The sequence below is a fragment of the Octopus sinensis genome, linkage group LG9 (genome assembly GCF_006345805.1).
Source record: "Octopus sinensis linkage group LG9, ASM634580v1, whole genome shotgun sequence".
In the NCBI taxonomy this organism is placed as follows: Eukaryota; Metazoa; Mollusca; class Cephalopoda; order Octopoda; family Octopodidae; genus Octopus; species Octopus sinensis.
In genome coordinates this window covers 64,700,749-64,720,820 of record NC_043005.1, presented here as the reverse complement: position 1 = coordinate 64,720,820, position 20,072 = coordinate 64,700,749, and the positions used below count along the sequence as shown (strand labels likewise).

At 36.3% G+C, this 20,072-nt stretch overlaps 1 protein-coding gene across 1 annotated transcript in view; it reads left to right on the top strand.

Moving 5' to 3' along the window:
* LOC115215439 (dynein heavy chain 5, axonemal-like) overlaps window positions 1-20,072 on the top strand; it is a 370,977-nt gene that overhangs the window by 101,287 nt on the left and 249,618 nt on the right. The window contains exons 20-23 of the mRNA XM_036506013.1: window positions 3,414-3,713; window positions 6,443-6,683; window positions 9,200-9,326; window positions 11,426-11,498. Of these exons, the coding sequence (XP_036361906.1) occupies window positions 3,414-3,713; window positions 6,443-6,683; window positions 9,200-9,326; window positions 11,426-11,498 (741 nt within the window). The remainder of the gene's footprint in view (window positions 1-3,413; window positions 3,714-6,442; window positions 6,684-9,199; window positions 9,327-11,425; window positions 11,499-20,072) is intronic.

Sequence of the window (20,072 nt, the reverse complement as noted above, 5' to 3'; positions counted from 1 at the left end):
AGTTAAAACAACAGCCTATACAGTTTTGTGAGAGTTAGTGAATATTTAATTGAAAAGTGTATATATCTTATTTCTTTATTGCCCACAAGGGGTTAAACATAGAGGGGACAAACAAAGACAGACAAAGGGATTAAGTCGATTACATTGACCCCAGTGTGTAACTGGTAGTTAATTTATCGACCCCAAAAGGATGAAAGGCAAAGTCGACCTCGCCAGAATTTGAACTCAGAACGTAATGGCAGACGAAATACCGCTAAGCATTTTGCCCTGCGTGCTACCATTTCTGCCAGCTCACCGCCTGAAAAGTGTATATAATATCTTATTAGTAGAAACAACTTGAAAGGGTGCAGGTCGAACAGGTTTCCCAGCAGAAAGCCAATACCAGATGATAGCAGGGCTTTATCATTTTGAAAATGAAATGTTCTAGCAAACACATGATGTCCAGAAGCTGATTGAAGGCTGATGAAATTCAGCTGGTTATAAGAATTGTGGTAAGAGTTTATAGCAAACTGAACATTATAGTCTCCTCATCTCTTCAACCTAACCAATGCTAAATACTGTAAAAATGTCAAAATACAAAATAATGTTAACTCTCTTGGATAAGTCTTCCACTTTTTTTTCAAATATTTGTAAACTCCTAACCCGGAATCTTCATATCACCTCTTGAAAATATACAAACACATTATGTTCCTCTTCGTGTGACAAATTTCTCCTTATCTATATCATTTATTGTCTATCTTTGCTATCCAGTACTTATAGTTAATTTGGACCAAAATTTCTCTTCCAAAATACATCTGATGCCTCTGTAACTTTCCTAATGCCTGCAACCACCAACAATCTTTTACCCTTATCTTTTCTTGCATCAAGGAAATGTCATCTTTCTCAGTAAACGTCATACTCAATGGCTTCATTGTTCACAAGTTTTCTTGTCATTGATACATATCCCATATTGACGCTGCTAGTGCAGAAAATCTATTATCTTTAAATCTTTACAACATTTAAAATCTTCCCCTACTTGTATCCTTAATCAGTATATGGCCACTCCAATCCACTACTGCCACTTCTCTTATTAGACTCTCTGACTATCACCTACTCATGACTACCACCTACTCATGACTGCCACCTCCACATCCACATTCTATTCTACACTCTTACCTTGAAGTTTACTGCACTTCATATCAGTTGATTTCTCTGGGTTCTGTCAGTTTCTTATCTCCTGACCCATCGGAGACAGCCAAGCAGATGACTGAAACCTTTATCTTAATCAGGCGCAGGAGGGGCTGTGTGGTAAATAGCTTGCTTACCAACCACATAGTCCCGGGTTCAGTTCCACTGCATGGCACTTGGGCAAGTGTCTTCTACTATAGCCTCAGGCTGACCAAAGCCTTGTGAGTAGATTTGGTAGATGGAAACAGAAAGAAGCCCGTCGTATATATGTATATGTGCATGTGTGTGTGTGTGTGTTTGTGTGTCTGTGTTTGTCCCCCAACATCACTTGACAACCAATGCTGGTGTGTTTACGTTCATGTAACTTAGCCGTTCGGCAAAAGAGACCGAAAGAATAAGTACTAGGCTTACAAAGAATAAGTCCTGAGGTCGATTTGCTTGACTAAAGGAGGTGCTCCAGCATAGCCACAGTCAAATGACTGAAACAAGTAAAAGAGTAAGAGTATATCCACAGACCCCAGGTGGCTTAACATAGTTGCTTTGCAGCAGTAAAGGCTAAGAATCATTGCGCCTGAAACACAAATTTGCCTTCAAGCATCACACAGCCTTCAAGATCTCCCACCTTTCAAACAGCAGCTGAACCTTCTGACTCTTTGCTAAAAAGATCTCTTCCAGTATTTCTGACATTCATGATGGCTCATTAATCACTGCTCCTGTAGAAGAAGCTCCTACAAATGCAACCTGTTTTGCATCCAACTTCATACTGTATATACAAGGCAAATTTCCAAAACTCTCCCCACTCCATTAGGTTTTCCGCCACATACATACGCACACACTAAGGGCAAAAACATCTACAGTTTTTTCAAACTGGTCCCAAAATGTCTCATTATTCTTCATGTGATCCATTGCCAAAAGTGTCTCATTGCCCTTCATGTGATCCATGGTTCATTCTATGTATGTATGGAAAAATTCTACAGCGTACCATATTCTCAAGAAAGGCATTTACTCTGACCCCATTTGACCTCACTAATTCTGGAGGATTGGCAAAGGCCAACAGTGCAGCCCCTCTCCGTAGATCAAACCATTAGATGAATGTTTCTTATTGGCTGGTATTTTATGAGAAAGTAATATTTGGTGGAAGGAAACTTTAAGCTTATAAGTTTACTATTTTGTCAGGCTCATTGTGTATTTGTTGAATTTTTGATAATTTTCATTATCATCATTTAATGTCCATATTCCATGTTGGCATAGTTTGGACTGCTAAATTGGGTTAGGTATCCTCGTATGGGTTCTTTCAAAACAAAGTAAGCTCTGTTTTGTAAAAGTTGACATCTGTTTTTGGTAATAATAATAAAAGAAAACTTACTGTGTTTTATTTTATTTAATTAGTTTCATATCTAGATTTTCACACTTTTGTATTTTTATTGGTTAGTCATGGGAGGAAGTGGGTGCACATGGTTTTTGAAAGCCTCTCAGACTTTTGAATTTGATGTGGCTTATGTTTAGTTTGAATATGTGAAGGTTAAGGTCAAAAAATTTCATCTTTGTGCATCAAGAAATATACATTTGATAATTGCTTATTCCTTCATTAATTAGTCTTTCAGCTGTATTTACTAAAGGCATAAGTTTTCAGCTTATGATTTTCCTAAATTAGAAGGACCTAGATTATTATTTTACCTTTTCTAAAAGCTCTTCAAATTTTTAGTAAAATTTTTACCACTCACAATATATTCAAACACATAATTTTCTCAGTTAGAGGCATTCAATGAAACAAGGAAAACAAAATCATTTTCCTTAATGTTTCAAAGTTTAAATTTATAACTTCAATTTAACACTATGCTAATGTCTATTTCTGGAGGTTTGGGGGACCAAAGTCAAAGAGTTTTTAGTTCTTTTATTTTTTCCTTTAAAAATCTAGCATTTCTTAAATGTAATCTGTCAACAAAATAACTTTAAAATAATAGATTATTAACCTTAACTTGTATGAATAATTGCAAGCTTGACATGGTGCTTCCTAAAACAAAATGTTTTTGCAACTGAATTCCTTTCTTACTGCTGCACATCATGTATAAAATGGAAAAATTATTTTATTAATCAGACAAACTGTAGAAACCACAGTTCCATTTATATTCTCTTGGGTACAACACAATAACTGTAGTAAATATGTTTGCATCGCATGATCTTAATCTCCCTGTTTCCTAGTTTATTTTTGTTGTCATTTAGATTGTAATATTATTTAATTTTAGAGGCCCAATGGAAGAAGGTATAGAGCCTAGAGAAGCATCTGATAGAATGAAGATTTTCCAGTGCATATTTGATGAATTATGGGGTAAATACTTAACCTACTCTGGAGGTGAAGAGCTCTTTGGTCTGCCAGTTACTGAATACCCTGATTTACTGAGAATAAAGAAAGAGCTAAATCTTTTACAAAAACTTTACCAGCTTTATAATGCAGTACTGGCCTCTGTGAGTGGATATTATGACATACCCTGGACTGAAATTGATATTGATAAAATAAATGCAGAACTTCTTGAATTCCAAACTAGGTAAATACATTTCGTTTTTTTTTCTTTTGGTTTTGGCTTTTTTTTTCCAATAAATTTAATCTCTGATGTTGAAAGTCAATAAAAAACAGAAACTTTGTTTTGCTATTTATGTAAATGATTGTTCTACCATTAAAGCAACTAGACATGGGGATGGTTTTCATAATTGGGAAATTGAGAAGAGGTTGAGAACCAAATTTGAATTCAATAGAATTGTCTTTTTAGAAATATTAAATAACTGGCACAGGCATGGCTGTGTGGTAAGAAGTTTGTTTCCCAACCACATGATTCTGGGTTCAATCTGACTGCATGGTGCCTTGGGCAAGTGTTATCTACTATAGCTATCTACTATAGCCCCTGGTTAGCTAACTTTTTGCAAGTGAATTTGGTAAAGAAACCTTATCACCCAAGGGACCCTCCATGTCTCAGACCTAACTTCTTCGTGAATGACTTTTTTAGGTGGGACTATAGGAAAAATAGGAACTCCCCACATCTGAGACACATCCCACATAATGAAGACTTTGAACAGGACCAAAGAAGAAATAAGAAATTCTCCCACTTGGGACATATCTTCCACAATCACCCCCCAAACTACAAGATGTAACCCACAATAGATCAAGAGTTAATGGAATGACAATCAACAAGAGCACTAATTCCATACATCAAAAACCAAGGAACCATTTTTTAGGAAAACTGGGCCAAAACTGGGACACTCAATGACACCATCCTGGTGTGAGATCCTGAAGATTATAAATCTCTCATGTAAAACCTTTTCAAACCAACAAATCAAAATTCTTGCAAAAGGACTGAAGTTCACCCCAACACCACAAAAATTGAACCTAAATGAAATACAAAATGATATTCAGAGATTCTATAGAAAACTTCAATTCACTGAAGAACTATTTGATAAAGAAACTAATGATCACTCAGTACTTCATACTAAAACTAACTAACTAAAACTGACAAAAAGAAGTCAAACTCTGGATAACTTTTGTGATTTGGTATCCAATTATCCCTATAATTTACTTCCACCTTGAAACTTTAAAACAAATACAAGTCAAGAAGAATGGGAAATCATTAATGATCTCAAGGAGGATCATAATATAATTATAAAAGAAGTTGATAAAGGGAGTGCTGTAGAAATCATGGACTCAGAAAAATACGTAAACACTACCCTAATCCTCGTTCAAGACAGTACCTACTATGCAAAATTCAACAGCTACAGTCAATCTACAATAATGGCAAAACTTACTACCCTTATCCATCAGTTCCAACAAGATTTAACAGAAAAGGAGAGAGATTACTTAACTAGATTTGATTGCAAAACCAGCAACTTTTATGGATTTCCTAAAATCCACAGAAGTGACACCATAAACAAAGCCTGTAACAAATCAACTTTCAAAAAGAAGAAAAAACTCAATTTCTTCACAAAAAAAAACCAACCAGATACAATAGACATAGTTCGAAAATCTTTAGTAACAGTCTTCTTCTTGGGTTTTGAAACCACAACTCCAAATGACCATACAATAACACTATACAAACATCAGTTGCTGATATCACCTATCTCTCAACCAATGAAATTTAACCTCCAATCAGAACCAGACCTTCAGCAAATAAAACAAACTGACCCTTAAAGAGAATCAATCATCTGGAATGGTTGATGACCATTCCCTACAAGGAAGTCAACCAGGCAGAATGCCAAGCTTGACCACCAGAAAGAATAAGACGTCATCAGAATTATAATAAATCAAAAATCAGATCCGTTCATGGAAAACTTATAAAATACACTGATTCCAAAACACTCCATTACAGCTAAAAACTCTGCATGTGATGGAAAAAGGAACCCAAGATAACAAACCCTAACCCTTTCCTTTATTTTCTTCTCCCTTTTTTATCTCTCTCTTAACTCAGTATTACCAAACATTTGGTGATCCACATTTTTTATGTTCTTCACCGATCATTTCTGATATTATTGAATTTTGTGAACATTTAATCATTTAAACATAATGATGCACACTTTTTATGTTCTTTGCCACAATCTAAGCTACAGAGCACTAAAGTATTTAGAGATAGATAGATAGTCATGGGCAGTTCTTGGGTTTCACATCCATAGAGTGCTTAGCATTACATATGTCTTGTCAAATGCTCTGTTCAAAAGAAGAGAGATTGTTGGCCACTAGCTATTAGGGTCTCATGAGATGTATGTAAAGCTAAGAGCTTTATGGATGCAAAACCCTGGATAACCCAATGAAGCAGCCATAACTATCTTTCTCTAAATATATATATATTCATGTCAGCACAGAAAAAGGAAAACTAAATGGTGGTAATGATGACATGTGTGTTTATATACAATATGTGTGTGTGTGTGTGTGTGTGTGTGTGTGTGTGTGTGTGTGTGTGTGTGCTGTATCATTTATTTGCAATATTTCTTGGAAATAAGGGCCATGATCTCTATGTCTGCTATGTATCAAACTCTGGATGATATTGATATCAGGGAAAGCATCCAGCCGTCGAAAATCTGACTCAGTAAATTTTATTTGGTCTATGCAAGCATAGATGATAAAACGATGATAATGATGTATGTTACATCTGACTTTGGCAGGTGTGCGGTATGGCTAAACTAGTTTAACATACCTTCAATGGCAATTCTATTTTAGATATTTAGAAATATGAGAGATAGTTGTACTTGTATTTAATGCTTTGCTTATAAAGTTCATGACTTTTGTGTGTAGGTGTCGGAAGCTGCCGAAGGCTTTGAAGCAGTGGAAGGCCTTTTTTGATTTAAGCAAGACAATTGATGATTTTAATGAGACTTGCCCTCTGCTTGAAATGATGGCAAACAAAGCCATGCAACCAAGGCATTGGGAAAGAATTGAGGCACTTACAAAGCACAAATTCGATGTAGAATCTGACACTTTCCTTTTGAAGAATTTGATGGAAGCACCATTATTACCGAACAAGGAAGATATTGAGGTAATTTTATGTCCTTTTCCAGTGAATGTAGAAAGTGTAATAATAATAATAATTATTATTATTATTATTACAATTTTTTTTATTCATGCAATTTTTTATTTATACATTTATTTTGTTTATGCATTAAAAAACATAGCATATGACTGTTTAGATAGAGCACGTTCATGCATGTGAAAAGTCACATGCATGTCCACATAGCATGTGGTTGTGTAGTTTTCTTTTTAATCAAAAAGTGATTTGTGAGGAAGCAAAAGCAGATATGGATCGGTTCTTTTTACCTATTCATCAAATGTTTCTTGATCATGATAAAATATATAGCAGATGTACTGAAAAATGTAACCTGATAGAAAATTTGGAATGTTTTGCTTAATTTGCATGTTAGATTTTAATTTATCAGGAGCGAAGTTGCATATTTAATTTTGGCATTGTCAACATAAATTTTATCACTGTAATATTAAAATATTTTGTTGAGAATTAAAAGATTTGTATAATAATTGTCTCACCTTACATGACCATAAATATACATATTGCGTCATCCCATAAATAATGTTTTTAAATTTCATGAAATAAAAGTTGGAGGGAGATGGGATAAACTACCAGCATCAACTTGCTATTAAATCAGGTAGTAATTTTACCTTCTCCTTATTCTTAGTGCAAGTTTTGAAGAGTGTGGTTTGATTTTACCAGTTATTTTTCAAAGCTATAATGGAAAAGGCAAAGGAGCTTATTCAGCATATTTTGATTTATGCGTTCAATAAAGGCAACAGTGCAACAGAAAGTGTGGGGAATATTAATGCATTATATGGGGATTGGACAATAAATGTAAGCCACTATCAACAGTGGTTCCAGAAATTTGAAGCCAGAAACTACAATGATGATGATGACAATGATGATAAATATATATATATATATATATATATATATGTACAATTGCAGTGCAGAAGGTGTTTATAAGCCATTTAAGAAACACACAAAATCCGTTAGATTCACTTCAACATTTAAATTTAATTTGTCAAAATATTTTCGTTACTTTAAGACCGTGACCTGTTCACCGACGAAAATATTTTGACAAATTAAATTTAAATGTTGAAGTGAATCTAATGGATTTTGTGTGTTTCTTAAATAGCTTATAAACAACCTCCATGCTGCAATTGTTTTCGTTCCAGCACACGATCTCAGATCAAGTCACTTGCTATGCAAGTACATCTCTTGTGTATATGTGTGTCTGTGAGTGTGTGTGTGTGTGTGTGTATATATATATATGTATATATGGATTTTGATAGAAATGGTAAGACAACAAAAGAATGAAAGAGACCTTGATATTATGTAAATAGAGGAATTTATCTGTAAATATAATATGTGGCAATTATTCGGTAGCCATGATAAAACTCCGAGTTTCGGATGTCGGGGCGAAAACCCATGCCGGCATCTCTTCGGTTATTGGGCCATCGAAAAAAATGCTATGAAAATGACCGTTAAACAAAGGGAAATTACTGTGTGATTGACCACTATTAAGACTATGTTAGAATGACCGCTAAGTAAGGGGAGGGAGTAAAGGTAAGGAAGTAAAAATGTTCATAGTAATTGCGTAAGTGTGCATGTCCATACATGCACATGTGTGCCCACACACCCACGTACATGTGCCTATATGTAAATGTATATATAAATATATATATATGTGTGTGTGTGTGTGTGTGTGTGTGTGTGTGTGTGTGTGTATGTCTGTGTGTGTGTGTGTAAGTATATATGCATGTATGAATAAATATTCTCACAAGAAAATAGACTACATGGTTGTAAATACAAAGTCTTTCCTTGGGCAAGAATGCTCAGCCCAATATAGGTTAGTGATTAATCACTTCATGTTTAGAGGTTGAAGGACTTGGAGACAAACAATATGAAAAATGAGGTCGTGGAATCTTAAAAACCCATTGAAAAGAGATTTAAAGAAGTTCTAATTAAAGCATTTGATAAGAAGGATCATTACCTGGAAAAGGGATCTGAAGTCATCAGTGTAGGCTATAGCAAAATGCTGGCCAACAAGCTGAAACAAGCAATTCACCCCAAATACTAAGGTTTATTGTCAAATATGGTCGCCCATAATGTTGAAACGATTGGAAAATTAGGCTTTGAGTTGCTGAGATGCCCTGCATATAGTCCAGTCCTGGCCCCTTCAGACTATCATATTTCTGGACTAATCAAACATCCTTTTATGAGGTCATTGATTTGCTATGGATCAAGAAGCACAGGGAGTGGATCATGAGTGCTCGACTAGCGAAAAACCCTCTTTTCTAATGGAATAAGCAAGCTTGTGAACTGTTGGAAGAAGTTCATTGAAAAACAAAGCAGCTGTTGAAAAGTGATGTAATTGTTCAATCACTGCTTTTGTTTTTTAATGAATTACAGAAACAAGGGTGTGTATAATTTTTGACTTACCTCATATTTTCCATTATATTTATGGTGTAAGGTTTTGCTATTTAGTGTTAAATACCATTTGAAACATCGTTCTTTGATTGTAGGATGTATGTATATCTGCTGTGAAAGAAAAAGATATTGAAGCAAAGTTGAAACAAGTCATACAAGAATGGGCCACACAGGAATTAGCTTTCTCTACCTTCAAAAATCGTGGGGAGTTATTGTTAAAAGGTTTGTATCAAATAAGTTGATTATCAGTGTTGTGCTGTAGAAATTCTTTGTGGTAATCTGAGTCTCTGAACTGCCCCGAATGACCAATTAACTTTATTTGCATCAGCTATGAAATCTGGAAAAGCATTTATCTCAGAATGGTTCCTTTCCCATTTCTCTTTATGCTTCATGCTGTGGGCATTGACTTGGAAATCTATGTACTTCACCAGGTTGCCCACAGAAGAAACTAAAAAATATATCAGGCTGAGTAAAAAATAAGCAATGTTTTGAACCACGAAGAATTTGTACCGGATTTTTGCAGAGTTTTGAATTTTGTTTTAAACATTATTTTAAAAATTGGCTGATAATACAGACATAGACTTTCCCAAATGCATCAATAAATTAACATTGATATTTTTTTCACCATTGTTACAATCATCTGAAATGGAACTAAATGTGATATTTGAGCAATTTTGCTATTCAACTTCAAAAAAAGAGATAAAGCAGCTGAAACTCATGATATCAATGAAATAAATGGTGAGGAAATGACCAGTGAGTGGTCAGCTTGAAAATAGTTTAAATGATTTTGCAGTGGAGACCTGAGCCTTGAAGAGCATGAGCATAGTGGACACCCATCTGTCATTGATAACAGTCAACTAAAAACCATCATTGAGAAAGATCTATGTAAAACCACTCGAGAACTGGCAAAAGAACTTCAATAGAGCAAGGAAAGTGCCTGCAACTATTTGAATGCAATCAGAAAATAAAAAAAAGCTCAACAAATGGGTACCACATGATTTAAACAAAAATCAGAAAATGCGCAGGTATGAGATTTGCTCATCGCTTCTTCACCATAACCAGACTGATCCATTTCTCGACCATATTGTAACTTGCGATGAAAACTGGATTCTGTACATAAATAAAAAACATTCTTTGCAGTGGGTGGACCAAAATGAAGCATCAAAAACCTTCCCTAAACCTGGGCTCTTCAAAAAGAAAGTTATGGTGACTCTTTGGTTGTGTACTGCTGGACTCATCCACTATAACTTCTTAAAACTCGGAAAAACCATTACTGCAGAAACATATTGCCATGAAACAGCCAAACTAAATGAAAAACTGCTACTCCTCCATTTCAGACTGGTCAACAGAAGAGGGCCAATTATTCTTCATGACAATGCTCGACCACATATTTCACGAATGATGCTCAAGAAGTTGAGGGAACTTGGTTATGAAGTTCTTCCCCACCCAGCTTATTCCCCAGACCTTTCTTCTACTGACTACCACTTTATCAAGCACTTTGATGGTTTCCTGTGAGAGAATGAATTCAAAAATCAAACCGATGCCGAAAGTGCATTCAAAGAGTTCATCAGCTCCAGAACTCCAGATTTTTATGTTACCAGAATAAACAGACTTGTAACTCATTGGCAAAAATGTGTTGATTGTAATGGTACTTACTTTGATAAATAAAATTTCTGCATTGTTGAAATATATTATGAATTTCATGTTTCAAAACATTGCTTACTTTTTACTCAGCCTGATATAATACATACATACATACATACATACATACATACATACATACATACATACATACATACACACACACACACACACACACACACACACACGCGTGCACACACACACACACACACATACATACAAACAAACAAATATGTATATACACACATAACACCATTTATGCTGCAGTCAAGCAGACCTAAGATCAAAGCCATTTCATTTATGACCACCCTGTCTTACTCTTAGATGTAACATGTCTGGGGCATTTATTATCCAAAGAGTTTTTTGTTCTTTCAAACAAAATAATATGCTGTTGTTTGAAGGAGATTTAACTATTATTTCTAGTAAGCTGATAGGCTAAATTTTATACAACTGACAACCTTCAAGAAACTCACTGCATCTTTGTAATCTGTTGAGAGAAATAATCAGAGATAATAAATTGTTTCTTCTTAAATTTACTTATAAATTCCAGTCTTTCCTTCAAGACATGCTAAAACTGAAATCAGCAGTAGAAAAGACACAGAGGTGTAATTAAATCATGGTGAAATATACTTCTCTAGCAATGGCAGAATGCTATGACACAGTTTCTGTTTTACTTCCAGGTGATACTATTACTGAAGCTATTTCTTTGAATGAAGACAGTTTGATGGTCTTGGGATCACTTCTTAGTAACAGGTAGATGTTCTTTCTCTGAATTTAAACAATTGTTTTGAGAATAAGTCTGGTTATTAAAAATCGAAGTATTACTTTATTTTGTATGTACAAAGAGTGATGTTGAGGATTTAAAAATATACATCGTTTTTTTTGATAACAGTTATCTTTTGTCTTTTACCTGATTCAGTCATTAGACTATGGCCATTGAAGTTTTAGTTTAAATGAATCGACCCAAAGACTTATTTTTTTAAGCCTGATACTTATTCTATCAGCCTCTTTTGCTGGGGATTATGGGGATGAAAACACACCAACACTGGTCATCAAGTATTGATGTGGGCAAACACAGACACACACACACACACATATATATATATATATATATATATACATACATACATATATATATATATAAAGTACTACTGATGCTATATTCCTGGTAAGACAGCTGCAGGAGAAATACCTAGCCAAAGATAAGCCCTTGTACCTGGCTTTTGTTGACTTGGAGAAAGCCTTTGACAGGGTCCCCCGGTCCCTTATCTGGTGGTCAATGAGGAAACTAGGGATAGAAGAATGGTTGGTGAGAGCTGTGCAAGCCATGTACAGAGACGCTGCTAGTAAGGTGAGGGTGGGCAACGAGTACAGTGAAGAATTCCGGGTAGAGGTTGGGGTCCACCAAGGTTCAGTCCTCAGTCCCCTCCTATTTATCATAGTCCTCCAGGCAATAACGGAGGAATTCAAGACAGGTTGCCCCTGGGAGCTCCTCTATGCTGATGACCTTGCTCTAATTGCTGAGTCACTATCAGAACTGGAGGAGAAGTTCCAGGTGTGGAAACAAGGATTAGAATCGAAGGGCCTTAGAATCAACCTAGCCAAAACCAAAGTTCTAATAAGTAGGAAGGTAGATCAATCACAAACGCCTTCAGGTAGATGGCCCTGCTCGATCTGTAAAAAAGGTGTAGGTAGAAACTCTATAAGATGCACCAAGTGTAAGCTATGGACACATAAGAGGTGCAGCAATGTCAAAGGAAGGCTAACTAGGAAAATAGTTTTTGTCTGTGGCAAATGCTCAGGAGCAATAAACACTGGAAATATGCAGAGACCAACTTCTGCCACGTTCCAGGGAGACAAACTAGAAGTAGTTGATAGCTTCCGCTACCTAGGAGACCAAGTCAGTAGCGGGGGTGGGTGTGCTGAAAGTGTAACTGCTAGAGTAAGAATAGCCTGGGCAAAGTTTAGAGAGCTCTTACCCCTGCTGGTGACAAAAGGCCTCTCGCTCAGAGTAAAAGGCAGACTGTATGATGCATGTGTACGTACAGCCATGCTACATGGTAGTGAAACATGGGCCGTGACTGCTGAGGATATGCGTAAGCTCGCAAGAAATGAAGCCAGTATGCTCCGATGGATGTGTAATGTCAGTGTTCATAATCGTCAGAGTGTAAGTTCCTTGAGAGAAAAGCTGAACCTAAGAAGCGTCAGTTGTGGCGTGCAAGAGAGACGGCTGCGCTGGTATGGTCATGTGACAAGAAAGGCTGAAGATAGTTGTGTGCAAAAGTGCTACACCCTAGCAGTGGAGGGAACCTGTGGAAGAGGTAGACCCAGGAAAACCTGGGACGAGGTGGTGAAGCACGACCTTCGAACTTTAGGTCTCACTAAGGAAATGTCTAGAGACCGAGACCTATGGAAGTATGCTGTGCATGAGAAGACCCGGCAAGACTAGTCAGGCCATAACCCGTGGCCCCGACCTGGGACGTAGTCAGTCCTGTGCATACCTTCCTTCCTTCTTGTGACACTTATGAAGACCTGTTGAGGCAAGTGAAAATCAAATCAAAACAAATCAAAATAGATGAACATCAGTGGAATTGTATTCTTTGTGGTACCAGTGCCGGTGGCACACAAGAAAATCATCCGAACGTGGCCGTAGCCAGTACCGCATAGACTGGCCTCCGTGCTGTGGGCACAACAAACACCATCCGATCGTGGCCGTTCGCCAGCCTCATCTGGCACATAAAGACACCATCCGAAGACCCGGCGACGTAGTCAGTCCACCTGTGCATACCTTCCCTCTTATGACACTTGTGAAGACCTGTTGAGGCAAGTGTGTGACACTTGTGAAGACCTGTTGAGGCAAGTGAAAATCAAAAATCAAAAATCAAACCAAATCAAAATAGATGAATATCAATGGAATTTGTATCTTTGTGGTTCCAGTACCGGTGGCACACAAGAAAACCATCCGAAGTGGCCGTAGCTGGTACCGCATCGACTGGCCTCCGTGCTGTGGGCACAACAAACACCATCTGATCGTGGCCGTTCGCCAGCCTCACCTGGCACCTGTGTCGGTGACACATAAAAACACCATCCAAAGACCCGGCGACGTAGTCAGTCCACCTGTGCATACCTTCCCTCTTATGACACTTGTGAAGACCTGTTGAGGCAGAGGCAAGTGTGTGACACTTTGTGAAGACCTGTTGAGGCAGAGGCAAGTGTGTGACACTTGTGGAGACCTGTTGAGGCAAGTGTGTGACACGCGTGACACTTGTGAAGACCTGTTGAGGCAAGTGAAAATCAAACCAAATCAAAATAGATGAACATCAATGGAATTTGTATCTTTGTGGTTCCAGTACCGGTGGCACACAAGGACACGCGTGACACTTGTGAAGACCTGTTGAGGCAAGTGAAAATCAAACCAAATCAAAATAGATGAACATCAATGGAATTTGTATCTTTGTGGTTCCAGTACCGGTGGCACACAAGAAAACCATCCGATCGTGGCCGTTCGCCAGCCACATCTGGCACCTGTGTCGGTGGCACATAAAGACACCATCCGAAGACCCGGCGACGTAGACAGTCCACCTGTGCATACCTTCCTTCTTGTGACACTTGTGAAGACCTGTTGAGGCAAGTGACACTTGTGAAGACCTGTTGAGGCAAGTGAAAATCAAATCAAATCAAAACAAATCAAAATAGATGAGCATAAATGGAATTTGTATCTTTGTGGTACCAGTGCCGGTGGCACACAAGAAAATCATCCGAACGTGGCCGTAGCCAGTACCGCATAGACTGGCCTCCGTGCTTTGGGGACGTAACAAACACCATCCGATCGTGGCCGTCCGCCAGCCTCATCTGGCACCTGTGTCGGTGGCACATAAAAACACCATCCGAGCGTGGCCGTCTGCCAGCCTCGTCTGGCACCTGCCAGCCTCATCTGGCACCTGTGTCGGTGGCACATAAAAACACCATCCGAGCGTGGCCGTCTGCCAGCCTCGTCTGGCACCTGTGTCGGTGGCACATAAAAACACCATCCGAGCGTGGCCGTTCGCCAGCCTCGTCTGGCACCTGTGTCGGTGGCACATAAAATCACCCACTACACTCTCGGAGTGGTTGGCGTTAGGAAGGGCATCCAGCTGTAGAAACACTGCCAGATCTGACTGGCCTGGTGCAGCCTTCGGGCTCCCCAGACCCCAGTTGAACCGTCCAACCCATGCTAGCATGGAAAACGGACGCTAAATGATGATGATGATGATGATGATGATATATATATATATATATATATATATATATATATATATATATTGATAAAAACGGTAAGACAACAAAAGAAAGAAAGAGACCTTGATATTATGTAAATAGAGGAATTTATCTGTAAATGTAATATGTGACAAGTATTCAGTAGCCATGATAAAACTCCGAGTTTCGGATGCCGAGGTGGAAATCCATGCAGCCATCTCTTCAGTTATCTGGCCATCAGAAAAATGCTATGAAAAATGACCATTATACAAAGGGAAATTACTGTGTGATTGACCGTTATTAAGAGAAAAGAGATCTTTGAATGACCGCTAAGTATATATATATATATATATACACACATATATATATGTGTGTTTCGGGCTTCTTTCAGTTTCCGCCTACCAAATCCACTCACAAATCTTTGGTAGGCCTGAGGTTATAGTAGAAGACACTTGCCCAAGGTGCCATGCAGTGGGACTGAATCCAGAGCCACATAGATGGGAAGTGAGCTTCTTACCACACAGCCACTCCTGCACCTAATATCGGTGTTATTTTAATTGAATTTTTAAGCAAACATTCATAAACTCATACATATATAAACAACTACACAAAGAAAAAACAAACATAAAAGCTAATAGAAAATACAGTAGTTTGTCAAAAGTAAGGAAATAAATATGGCTACTGCAAATAATGTCAAAGCTAATTGTGCTGCTGAAATTGAACATTTTTGATAAACACATGAAATTTCAAGGTAGCCACAAACATGTTATTCATCAGTTGGCTGTCATTTCTGCTTAGTTTTCCTATATCATTTATGTTAAATACTTTGTGCATGTTTGTTTGTGTGTGTGTGTGTGCCCACATTTGTGTCTTTCCATTTATCTCTTAACATTGTTCATGCAATTTAGCATCAATGAATGTCACTGTTTAGACCAGTGGTCTGCAGCCATTTTTACTTATTCCCTTTGATTCCTATTTTACTCTGGTGGACCCTCATAGCCATTCAATACTTAAAAGATCCCATTGTATTTTTTATTGTAAAAACATTATTAAGAATTGTATTAACAAATATGTTAAAATGGTTTATGTATCATAGAAGTATAAGAAATTTTTAGTTTGTAGATTTTAACAAAAAATTTTATTTGAACTCCAAAGGACCATATTTTTTATTTTATTTAACTCTGGTGGACCCTCATAGCCATTCAAAGATCCCATTGTATTTTTTATTGCTATATATTATTAAGAATTGTATTAAAAAAGATGTTAAAATGTTTTATGTATCATAGTATAAGAAATTTATAGTGTGTAGATTTTAGCAAAATATTTTATTTGAACTCCAAATGACCATAGGAACTCTAATGGCCATATAAACCCCAGTTACAAACCACTGATTTAGACAGTGGTGTGACTTTGATGCTTCCTTTAGAAACATGTCCAGCCACTGAGCACTTCATCACTCAAATCATTCAGGAAATAAGTACCTTGCTTTGAAACAAGCAAGAGCTAGCAACAAGAATACTACCTCAACAAGTCTTATCAAGCATATAGAAAAAGTGAATGTATAAACTATAAAGATGGAGATGGCATTCTTATTAATGTTCAAATCAGGGTTCTGTGTTGCTTTAAGAATTTGATTACTTTGTAAGAACTAAGGTGTCTGTATTTATGAGATGGAAGTAGAATTACCATTTCGGAATTTTAAAAGCTGTTTTTAAAAATGTTGTTTGATTCAAATATATTATTACTTCAGTGTAATAACCCTCGCAGGAATGAATTTGCATAAAGTTAAAATTGGCTGATAGAATTATTCTGAGCAAAATATTTAGAAGAACAGAAAAAAAAACAACAAAAAAAAACATGTCTATAATATTTTAAAATTTCAGTCTTTTTCTTTTTCTCAACAAATGTTTCCATGGCTCAAGTGGTAAACGTTTTCAGATTTATAATTATTTCATAACTAATATGTAATTAATACAAAATAAAATTAATTTAGTCAAATGTGATGACTATGTCTTTCTCATCAGGAAAAGTTTTTGAAATATGGAAATCAAAATACTATTGGTGTTGTTAATATAACAGAAAAATGATATCAAGAAGAAAAAAAAAGTTAAATAAAAACACACTCACAACCACCACGCTGGAAATAGCAGCCAAAACTTGACTCTAAAACCACATCAAATGTTCATACAGCACCAGGAGGGAAGACATAATTTATATATTGACATATATATATATATATATATAATATATCTTAGATATATCTACATCCTATATATATATATAGATATATATCATATGGTTGTTTAATAAATCTTCCTAAGTCAGGAAAAAAAAGTAGGCAATCATATATTAGGTAATAGAGTGGGAATATTATTTATGTACTACAAATGTATTCTCATAATGACCAAGTTATGTTGCCAAAATTTTCATGCTGAAAAGCCTACCAAAACTAGTGAGGCTAATCAATAACCATTGGACTGTCTGATGATTATTGATTTGCCTCTCTGCTTTTGGAAGGGTTTTAGTATGAAACCATTTGTAACAAAAATTTATTTGTATTTACATACAGATGCACACACACACATGCAGACAAAAATCACACATACACAAATATACATATGTACATATTTACATAACATATCTGTGTGTGTATCTGACATTATGTTAGTGTGTGTGTGTGTGTATATATATATATATATACATACTAAGATATCCGTGCCGGTGACATGTAAAAAGCACCGTCCGAACGTGGCAGATGCCAGCACCGCCTGACTCGCATCTGTGTTGGTGACACGTAAAAGCACCAACCAATCGTGGCCATTGTCAGGCTCCTCTGGCCCCTGTGCCGGTGGCACATAAAAAAGCACACCCACAACTCTCATGGAATGGTTGGTGTTAGGAAGGGCATCCAGCTGTAGAAACACTGCCAGATCAGACTGGAGCCTGGTGCAGCCTCCCATCTTCCCAGACCCCAGTTGAACCATCCAACACATGCTAGTATGGAAAACGGACGTTAAGTGGTGATGAGGATGATGATGATACATACATATATGTATATGCATATATGTATATTTACATACACACATATATACGTGTTTGTATATGCATATGTGTGTGTGTAGATATATAGATATATATTAAATTTTGAATCAAAAGCAAGTCTAATAATGTTATAGGTCACACATTCACAGTGTATGTTTCTTGTTTATACACCAATTTGCTGTGGGGTAGTATCCTGGGAAAGCTCCTTGCATGACACTGAGTGTTAATGAACACTGAATGTCCAAGGCAGGTGAGACAACTCACCCAAGGTGATTGAAAATGATAGGTATCAGTATTTATCATTATAGCTCCTCAGTACCATCAAGGTGATTTGACTGATTATGTCTTTGTATTACAGCAGTTTACAGTTGTTTAATCTAAATTTGATCTCATGAACATTGTTATATTATGCAGTGATACATGCAATGAGATGTTATTGATATCTTTCGAAATTTGACCCTTTCAAATTATGCATATAAATTACTTACTGTACATATTTGACTTACCAATAATTCAAACTTAAACTGAGTATGTGTGTTTCCATGGTTACATTTGCATTTTACAAGTGAAACAAAACAAAACCCTGGTTTGATTTAACTAGTGAAGAAGAAGAAGGATTAATCTGAAAAAGAATAGAATAGAAAAATAAAAGCAGGAAAGAAAAAAGTGAATGTTTTTGTTTTTAGACCACTGTAATAAATCATAGGTTTGTTAACAGTTTCTATCTCAAAAGGTATTTTAGAGCAGTGTTCTTCAAAAGTATTTTAATGCTCTTGTGGTATATCTATTCTGTCAGCTATTTAAGATAAGGAATCATACACATACACTTGTTTTATCGCAGTGATATCTTTTTGTCTGCCACATCACAGCAGTTTGCCAGATGTTATTTACCACAGATTTCAGTGGTTACACATACAGATGTATTTACACATGCAGATACAGGTAAAGAAGACAAATATTATTAAGGTTTTATATGTCATGTCTTACCGAAAACAAAAAAAAAAATTAGGTAAATAAATTTCAATACACACAGATGTGTGTAACAGAAGGAGAGAAACAGGTGTGTTGCTGCAGAGGAGATTCATAGTTACCCAGTGAGAGAGAGAGAGAGAGAGAGAGAGAGAGAGAGAATGAGGACAGAAACAGGCTTGTTGCTAGTAAGGAGATATATAGCTACCCAGTGAGAGAGAGAGAGAGAGAGGAAGAGAGAATGGGAGAGAGATAATTAGAGAGGGTGTGGAAGAGAGTAAGAGTGTGAGAGTACAAGGGAGAGATTGTGGTGAAGTGTGAGGTATAAGGGCCAGAATATAAATGGGGTGGTAGCGTATTGCCAAGGGTTTGTGCTTTTATACAAAGAGATGAAAAACATGAAAAAAATTTTCCTTTCTTAAATTCTTTGTACTTGACTCAGTCAAATTTTCAAACACAAAGAATATTCTCTGGTAAAGAAATAAATGTAGTTGGACTGGTACTCCAACAGATATTTTCATAAAAGTACCAAAATTTAAATATTCATATTGTACTCCTGATATATTTGTGCAGAAGTCCTTTTAGAGGTCTTTCCAAAATGGGTTTCAGATGGTAAATGGAATAATTAATAATTCCCAAATAAACATATTTCCTTTTGTATTTCTTGAAAGTCTTTCTAGTCTCATGGTGGCAGCTAGTAATAAATTCAGAACATTTATGAATCAGTTTTTCTTTAGATAGTAAAATAACATCTCTTCTAAAGAAAGATTACATAATTTCGATTTACTATCATACTATACTGATCTTACCATGGACCATGAAATGTAGTATTGTATATTATCATTTAAGGTATTAGTATTTAAATTGGTGTTTATAGAAATTTATTTCCTTTTTATTTATTTATTTTTTTGGCAATTTATAGCATCTGTGTCTTATATATCTATATAAATCAACTTTAATCATATCTGATTTATAATATGCTTGGAGATTTGTTGGTGAAGGGTTATATATATATATGGTCTATTTGCATGTTCACATACCCATAAGATGATATAAATTTATCCTGCTTCACATATTTAT